This window comes from Callospermophilus lateralis, chromosome 7 (assembly GCF_048772815.1).
Source record: "Callospermophilus lateralis isolate mCalLat2 chromosome 7, mCalLat2.hap1, whole genome shotgun sequence".
NCBI classification, from domain to species: domain Eukaryota; kingdom Metazoa; phylum Chordata; class Mammalia; order Rodentia; family Sciuridae; genus Callospermophilus; species Callospermophilus lateralis.
The window spans coordinates 131,776,638-131,785,513 of record NC_135311.1 but is presented as its reverse complement, the minus strand read 5'-3'; the positions used below and the strand labels follow the sequence as shown (position 1 = coordinate 131,785,513).

The 8,876-nt window shown below is 62.9% G+C and overlaps 1 protein-coding gene across 2 annotated transcripts; it reads left to right on the top strand.

Annotated features, from left to right (window-relative positions):
- The first annotated feature begins 316 nt into the window (after nt 1-316).
- Nucleotides 317-6,430, top strand: Klhdc7a (kelch domain containing 7A). 2 transcript variants are annotated; one of them, XM_076861165.2, is made up of 2 exons: nt 318-3,097; nt 4,787-6,430. In XM_076861165.2, exons 1-2 carry the CDS (start codon nt 900-902, stop codon nt 4,824-4,826), a joined length of 2,238 nt encoding a protein of 745 aa, XP_076717280.2. In that variant the 5' UTR covers nt 318-899; the 3' UTR covers nt 4,827-6,430. The 2 variants fall into 2 exon arrangements, with proteins under 2 accessions (XP_076717279.2, XP_076717280.2); XM_076861164.2 differs by having other exon boundaries at nt 317-6,430.
- Nucleotides 6,431-8,876: the final 2,446 nt, after the last annotated feature.

The following is an 8,876-nucleotide window of genomic DNA, read 5'->3' as shown; positions in this document are numbered from 1 at the left end:
GGCACAGAGAGGCAAAGTCACTTGTCAGTGGTCACACAGCTGGTAAGTGGCAGAGCCAGGCAGTTTGGATCCAGGGTCCACAGTGTTAGTGATAGGGGACTGAGCAGGGGTTGGGGTGCCAGTCTTTCTCAGACTCGTGTCATGGAAGTGGGAGGAGAGGGTGGCCCCACTGTAACTCTCCTCTCGGGGTACTGGTGTGATGTGCTGCTTCTTGGCAGGGCTGGTTTCTCTTAAACCGGGCAGGCGGGGAAGGAGGGCAGAGGTGGCCAAGAGCTGGGTCAGGTGGCTTGGCCGCAGGCCCTGGTTCCAGCCTCCTCTGCTGCGTCCCCCACTTGACCAGGTGAATGCTGACCCCACCATGGGGACAGGAGCCACCCAATGCCAGGCCTGCCGTGGCTGCACCTGCTACAGGCTCACCACACCCAGACCTTCCTGTGCCGCGGATTTGCAAACGAGAAAACAAACACACACACACGCGCACACACACACACACACACACACACACACACACCAGCCAACCCTGTGCGTTCCCTGGCATCGGGTGACTGCTTCAGAGCGTCCTCCCTCTTCACGTACCCACTGGGCACTGCTGGCATCCCCAGCTGCGGGCCGCAGAGCCACCTTAGGTGGCTGACCCCAACTCAGCTCCTGGGCAGACCACCCCTCCCGACACCACCCCCAGGAAGCACCTAAGGAGGCCAGTCGCTGAGATCGGCCATCCCTGGCCCCGGTGGCCACTCTGCCAGCTCAAAGTCAACTTTGCTCCAACTCTCAGCTGGCCAGCCCGAGCCAGCCCGGGGCTCCCTCCCACTCGGCTCAGCGGGACCCAGAACCGTCCCTATTGGGCAATCATTAATCGGATTCCTGACATTCCTCTGCCCCAGGTCAGCCCGAGAAGCATGCTCCCCAGAGGGGCCGAGGCCCAGGACTGGCATTTGGACATGCAGCTGGCGGGCAAGGTGGTGCTGTCCGCAGCCGCGCTGCTCCTGGTGACCGCAGCCTACAGGCTGTACAAGTCGAGACCGGCCCCGGCCCCCCAGGGGAGTGCGGGGGCCAGGACCAAAGCCCGGGAGGAAGCAGAGGGCTCGGGGCAGCCTGTCGCGCAGGGGGCTTCTCCAGGGTCCCTGCGAAAGCGCCGGAGGGCCAGCAAGGAGACTGGCACGCCACTGGGCTGTAGCTGGGAGGATCCAGGAGGGCTCTGTGTCCTGGCCACCGGAGCCACTTCCAGAGACGGCCAGGCCCCCAGGAAAGGTTCTGGAGAGGAACCGGGCGGGCAGCGCCCGGACTTGGAGCTGGTGCCCGCTCCCTGCTGCGGCCAGGAAGCCGGAACAGCTGCTGGCGGTAAGCCTGGCCCTCCCCGCCGCCCCCGTGTAGGCAGTGAACCCAAAAGCTCTGTAACTGGACTTGCTGTGGCAGTGGACGGAGACTGCGTGGGTGGTGAGCCAGCTCCGCGGCTGGATGGTGCGACCCCTGCACACCCGGGGTCCGGGAAGCTGAACCGCCCTCCCTGCTGGACATCTGCCAGAGAAGGCAGCGGTGACATGAGCCAGAGCCAGGCCTTGCCCCCCAGCACAGGGGCCAGCAGGGAAGAGACTGGGGCCCTCCAGGCCACCTCAGACCTGGGCCTGGCCTTGCAGCAGCCGGAGGGCGCCGGCCACGCGGCCTACACGTTCTCGTCCAGCGCCCGGGTGCGAGTGGAGGCGAACCTCATCGGGAAGGCGGAGGGGGCGGGCCCCCGGCTGAGGGGCAAGGTGTACGACTACTACGTCGAGGCCACCTCCCAGGCCATCTCCAGGCTGGCCCCCGGGACGCCAGGTCTGCCTCAGGCTCTGTCCCCTGAGCCGGTGCCAGGGCCCCGGGGAACAGGCGAGACTGGCGACACAGAGGGAGGCGCTGAGATGGCGGCCTCTCCCCAGCCCGTGCCGTCCCCCTCTGCACCAGGCTTGGGCAGGAAGGACAGCCTGCTGCACATCGCCGACCACCCAGAGCTCCAGCTGCAGCTCGATGGCTTTGGGACCCCCGCTCCCTCCCACCCGCACCAGGGCCCCCTGCCCAGCCCTCCTGGGAGCAGCGCGGAGCCCCGCGTGCAGCTTGTGGCCGGGACCAACTTCTTCCAGGTGCCGCTGGGCCCCGCCACGGCCCCGGACCTCTGCCTGGGTCTGGGCAACTGCTACGAGGTGCTGGCCTGGGCCAAGAGGCAGCAGCTGGAGGCCCTGAAGGAGGCAGCCTACAGGGTGATGAGCGACAACTACCTCCAGGTGCTCCGCAGCCCCGACATCTACGGGCGCCTGAGCGGGGCCGAGCGGGAGCTGATCCTCCAGCAGCGGCTCCAGGGCCGCAAGTGTCTGGTGGTGGCCGACATGTGCCCGCAGGAAGGCTGTGGCCGCCTCTGTTGCTATGACGATGCCCGAGACACCTGGCACCCCCTGGCTCAGCTGCCCCCCGAGGCCGTGTCCTGGGGATGCGCCACCTGCACTCTCTTCAATTACCTCTTTGTGGTGTCCGGCTGCCAGGGATCGGGGCGCCAGCCCTCCAATCGCGTCTTCTGCTACAACCCACTGACGGGGATCTGGAGTGAGGTGTGTCCCCTGAGCCAGGCCCGGCCGCACTGCCGGCTGGTGGCCCTGGACGGGCACTTGTACGCCATCGGGGGTGAGTGTCTGAACACCGTGGAGTGTTATGACCCCCGCCTGGACCGCTGGGCCTTCGCCCCTCCGCTCCCCAATGACACGTTCGCCCTGGCGCACACGGCCACCGTGTGTGGCGATGAGATCTTTGTCACGGGTGGCACCCTGCGCTACCTGCTGCTCCGCTTCTCGGCCCGGGAGCAGCGCTGGTGGTCGGGCCCCACGGGGGGCAGCAAGGACCGCACGGCCGAGATGGTGGCGGTCAGTGGCTTCCTGTATCGCTTCGACCTCAACCGCAGCCTGGGCATCAGCGTGTACCGCTGCAGCGCCAGCACCCGGCTCTGGTACGAGTGCGCCTCCTACCGGACGCCCTACCCGGATGCCTTCCAGTGCGCCGCGGTGGACGGCCGCATCTACTGCGTGGGGCACCAGCGCATGCTCTGCTTCCTGGCCGACCACATCTCACCCAGGTTTGTGCCCAAGGAACTGCAGGGCTTCCCGTCCCCACGGGGCACCCTCCTGCCCACCGTCCTGGCCTTGCCTGTCCCTGGTATGCCTCAGACCAGGGTCTAGCAGCCCTGGACTGGGCTCTTCCTGCAAAACGGGGAGCGGAGCCCACCCACCCATCCTCTGGGCCATGTCTGGGGGACCCAGGGATTTGGCCATGGGGGGGAAATTTAGCCCCGTCTCCTACCCTGGCTGCGGATAAACGAAGGCAGCCATGTCTGTCTGCATGACCAGCACTTTGCTTCAGATCTGAATTCTCGGGGGCCCCCACCAAAGCTCAGTCCCAGGAGCCTGTGACCCCAGAGCCTCTCGAGCCGGTCCCTCTGGGGACGGCTGGCATTTGGGAAGTCCCCTCCCTAAGTGTCGGTCCCTGGGTCCCACCTTTGGTTCCCAGGGGCGCCCAGGCCCTGGGTGGGAAAGACGGTGGGAGCTGGTTTGGACAGGACCAGGGAGGAAGCCGGGCCCCGGGGTTCAGGCAGCTGGAGCTGGGGACCCGAGGACCTTTGCTCACAGTGAATTTCCCAAAGTCCACTTGACTTCTTGTTCCCTGGAACCCTGTGGCTCGGGAGGAAGAGAAGCGTCCACTTTGAAGAGCCACCGTCTTGCAGGGGTCTGCCAGGAGCGGGGCGGGGTCCTGAGAGGGAGGAACAGAGGTGACTGGATCGGAGCCACCTTCCTCCCGGGCCCCTGCTCAGGCCCACGGCCGCCTGACCACAGCGCTCATTGCCCAGGTCTCCAAGTCCATCCCAGGCAGGACGTGGTCCCCAGCAGACCTCGCTAACCAGCCACCGCATGGTTTCCCAAAGAGCCCTTACGATGGCCTCGGAGCTGTCTCTGTGCAGTGTCCCAGCTGGCGGGCTGGTCTGGAGTGGTCAGGGGAAGAGCAAGGAAGACCAGGGAGCCTTGACTGACCACCTGGGGCCGTGGCCCTCGGCACTGGTCCGTTCACTGGGAAATGAACACTGACCGCGGGCCAGGCGCAGTTCTAGGACCGGTTCCCGCCCCCGGGGGCTCGCCTGCTAGTGGAGAAAGACAGGTGATCGGACAAAGAAATGGCAGAAACCAGCAGAGAGCAGGCGAGCTGCGAGGTGTCGGGGAAGGTAGGGCCGGGCCAGGGGACGGGGCCAGGGGACGGGGTCGCTATCAGGCTCCTTCGGAGGTGGCATCTGAGCAGGGTTCTGAATGAAAATCCGGGAGAGGCTGGGCCCCGGGATGGGAAGGCCAGCTGGGCCACTAGCAGGGCTCTGCCACACCAGCTGGGGAGGACAGGGCCACTTCCACATGAGTGTCCCCTGAGTGCAGAGCAGAAGCAGGTGCCCAGCCATTGTGGGTGGCTGTCGGGTCACAGGGAAGAATTCAGGACACGGACTTCATACGGCACGTCCCCGCTCAGAAACAAGGAGAGGAGCAGGGTCCCCACATCCGGGGAGCCAGCGGCAGGACTGCGGGTTTGTCACAGATGCCACACCCGGGTGTCAGCTGTCAGCCTCCGAGGCCTCCTCCTGGCTCAGACTCCAGGATTTGTACCTGAACTTGCTTAACATCCGGGGCCTGTTGGCCTTGTGCCCGTAGCCTCGGGTGGCCTCTGCGTCACCTGGCTCTCCACGGGTCATCTGTCTTGCTTTTCCAGTAAGAGCTTTCTTTCTTTTTAGGAAAAGAGAATCATTAAATTCGGGGTGCCTTCCACTTTAAGCCAGCCATACCCGTTACGGAAAAAAAAAAAAAAGTGGAAAATAGAGAAGAGTGTACGTATATAAAAAACCTCCCTGATTTTGCCAACCAAAGCGTCCCCTACTGTGGCGCGTCCCTCAGGCCCTTTTCTTCTGCGAGGGTTTTGTTTGGCTTGGGCTTTGCCGCCGAGCGATTATGCTGAGTGTACAATCCGGGGGCTTCCTTTCTCACGGAGCGTTTCAGAAGAAGCATTTCCCCGTGTTGTTACAAACCTCAGTAAACACCATTTCACTGGTTGCCCGCTATTCCATGGAGTGAATGCGTCGCGGTTTATTTAAACACCCCCCTCCTGTTGGGCCTGTGGATTTTTTTTTTCCCTGTTGATTTTTTTTTTTTTTCCATCATAAATAAAACGTCCTTTGTTTTCTCCTTCCCTCTGGGGCCTCCATCAATATGTACAAGAAAGCCCAGTCCAGGTCCTGCCTGGAACAGCCGAGCCATGGAAGCACCTAGAAGCCGCAGCATCGGCCTGTGGCCGGGGCCAGACCCCTCTCTGGCTGTAGGACAGAGCTGCCCCTGGAAGTGCCCAGCTGGAAGGCCACGGCTGGCCGCAGGAGTCAGGCCAGGTTCCTTCCCTGGGGGATTCCTGGCCCAGTGGGACCGGGCGCCACCCCTGATGGAGCCACCCTCCTGGGCCTGGGGCTGGCCAGCTGCTGTGGTCACTTCACTACGGCCCACAGCAAGCCCTTTACAGGTGGGGCCTGAGGCTCAAGGGCCTGGAGGGAGTTTCCCCTCAATGGCGAAATCCCCAGACCCTCTGTTTCCTTGAAAGTATCCCCCCCACTGCACGGGGTCCCCCTTCTCCACGGCCCTCTCCGGGGGCTTTGTATCTAAGGACTTAGCCTGAGCCCACCTCCTGGACTGTCCCCCACCCGCTCCCCACCGACGCCGATTGATCACCTTCCACTCTGAACTCTGAACTCTAAGGAAACCTTCTTAATTTCCCTGGTCCTCAACACTTACGTCTGTCACATGGGTCTGTCCCGGGTGGCTGCCGCGCGCCAGCCAGGGGAGAGGGCCTTCTTGCCTCTCTCTGGAGGCCCTGGCCTCACAGGAGGCTGAGGATGAAGCCCCTCTTGTCTGAGGGGGTCGGGGGTGGCTCGCGGTGGAAGCTGCTCATGACCATGAGGCCTGTGCCCTCTCCCGGGTGGGTACTTCAGATGAGTCTCTGGACCGTGACAGACACGTGGCCCAGTTAGCCCAGTCGACAGCCAGCCAGACTCCCACCCAGCGAGCGGGCACCCAGCTCCTGCTGACCACAGCTGCCCCAGGGAACCCGGCTGTGGACAGCAGGCTGGGCCCTGCTCTGAGTCACTCCACGTTGTCCAGGGCAGGGGCTTTCCGGCTGTGCCGAGCCCTGGGTCGCTCCGTGTGATCGGGCAGCCCTGGGTCCTCAGCTTCCCCATCTTGAGCCCAAGGGCTCAGGCAGGACGCGTGGTGACTTGTCCGGGCAAGTAGACAGCCACCAGATGTCGGGTGCACAGGACTCACGGAAAAGAATGGCCCCCGGGTGCACGGCACGATCACAGCGCAAGCTGATAAATAAATCATGCTAATAAAATGGCCACCTGTGAATTTATTGAATTAAATCAGAGGCATGAATGTATCAGGGAAAAGCAGGCCCTAGGGTTTATCAGACACACCAGACGCTGAGCCACGTCGCTCCCTCACCCGGGGCCCCCGAGAGGACACCTACACCGCGGTACAGCAGCACCCGCTGACCCGCCTCTTGTCGGACCACCTGGTGAACAGAGGCCCACTCTGACCGCCCGCCCGCAGGGGCCCTCTTTCACCTGCATCAGCCCTTGGCCTTTGCTTTCAGTTCTGCCTCTAACCCTGGGGGCTGTGGTCACCCTTTATCAGCGGGGTCAGTGACGGACACGGGATTAGAAGACAAGCACCTAGACGGCTCGGCTCACGGCTACCAAGTGAACCACGGGTACTCGGTGAATTAGAGCCAATAAAAGGATGTCCGTGTGCGTTTGTCGTTATTCAATAAAGGCTTAAAGGCTGGCGTTGTGGGAAGACACAGAGGTGTGGCTCTGCTGGCTCCAACAAGACCATGATCATTAGGAAAGCCCCCTGTCCGAGCCCAACCCGAGGGCCAGCACACAGGTGCGTGACAGGGACAGAGGGCTGTGGCTCTAGACCACAAAACCTGGGGCTGACTCCCAGCCCAGCCATGGGTACGTGGCACCAAGTCCTGTGAGGTGGCAGAGTGCCACCGTTTTGTAGTTGGAAGACACTGGAGTTCTAGAAAGGGGGAGTCGTTTTCCCAGGGTTACGAGGCCAACCCGACCCCTGGGTTCCCCGGTCAGCCATGTGGCCTGCTCTGTTCTGTCCAGGACCTGAGCCTGGCCCTGGGGCTTGCCATTCAGCCTCATCCCTCCCAGAAGGGCGGGCTCTTCCCCAGGACACAGGCGCCATCATGCACAGGGGACAGCCCTGAGCCAGCTCAGAGGATCTGACAAAGATCAACAGATCAACTCCTTCAACAATAGCCTCTCGCGTCTACCCACTGCCAGGCGCTGTTGCAGACTCTGCTTGTAGACATTCACTGAATTCTTAAAACAAGCCCACGTGGACTTGACTGTTTTACAGACGAAGAAACTCGGGCACAGAGAGGTGAAGTAACCTGCCCGAGGTTGCACAGTGGATGAGCGATGTAGCCCGTCGGGCTCCAGGGAGGCGCCACAGCGTCAGGGGAGATGCAGCAGCTCCAAGGACCAGCCCAGGACAAGGCCGGGGGTGGGGTCTGCTTCCTCTCCCCCAGCCCTGGAATGTCCGAGGCGCTGGCCACGCAGACTCCACGTGGCCCCACATAAGAAGGCCTGAGCTCTCCTGCCCGCTGGGTCTAGTTCCTCTTGGTGTCTCGCTGTTAGGTAGAGGCTCTGACCCAGGGCAGGAGCTCCGTGACAGTTTACTGAAAGACAGTATAAAGGTGACAAGTGTCCCTCAGGAGACCGCCTGGTTTCCAGGCTGCCCAGGCCCCTCCTGGTCTTCAGGGGCCAAAAGCCTGTTGGTGGTTTTGGGGTGCCCTGGAGCATCCGGGCATGGGTTTGGACCTGGGAGGTGAGGGCTGAGACCCCAAATCCTGGGGTCACTTGCACCAGCAACAGCCCTTGTCATTGTGGCACACGACACTTGGTCGGCACGGAGATTCCGAATCCGCCATCGTCCCCTCTCACGGAGGAAGCAAGGGAGCCCCGGAGAGCTGTCCCAGCTGTCAATACCGTCCCCCGGCGCCTTGAAAGCTGGCCTCTCGGAGGTCCCTCCAGGGTGTCCCCCCTCCCTGGGGTGCCCCTCGCGTGGCCCATGTGACTCCTCACTTCCGACACACAGTTTTTGTCACTGGTCTGCTGTCCCCTGAGTTGGACGGGGCAGTGATGGTCTTGAGCACCTCTGTTTTCAGTGCCCGGCGCTGTGCGGCGCAGAGGAAGCCACAGCAGAGCTGCACCCTGTTAGGATATGGTGACAGGCGGGTGCTGGGCGCTGTCCCTGGCCCTGTCACCCTGGCCAGTTGGGCTGCTTTCCTGTCTGCAGCAGAGACGGTTCACCCCCCTTCCCTGTCCTCAAGCTCCGCCTGCCACCGGCACACAATGGTGGTGCACAATGTCAGGGTGGCAGCTTCCGGAGCAGCCGCCCAGTGCTGAGCGCACCTGCCCTGCGCCAACCCGGGCACCTGCACCCGGCCCAGGAGGCTCCCAGCTGCTGAAAGCCGCTCTGCCCATTCGCGGGGAAAGCCACGCGGCTTGGGGATTTGGCGCCCCCTGGAGGATGCTCAGCCGAGTCTGCAGGGGGCTGGTGTCTGAATTCCCAGCACCTTCTTAAGAGGGTCCTGAGGCTCTGGCTGTGCACCAGTTCCCAGGCTTCCCAGTAGGACTGAGCCCCAGGAGTCCTTGGCTCAACCAGTGTGATAAAATCCCTTTGATAAACTGGACACGGTGGCGCACACCTGTAACCCCAGCGGCTTGGGAGGCTGAGGCAGGAGGTTTGCAAGTTCAAAGCCAC

Excerpts from the sequence above, each read along its gene's own strand:
- Klhdc7a (XM_076861164.2), top strand. The coding sequence starts at position 900 with ATGCTCCCCAGAGGGGCCGAGGCCCAGGACTGGCATTTGGACATGCAG.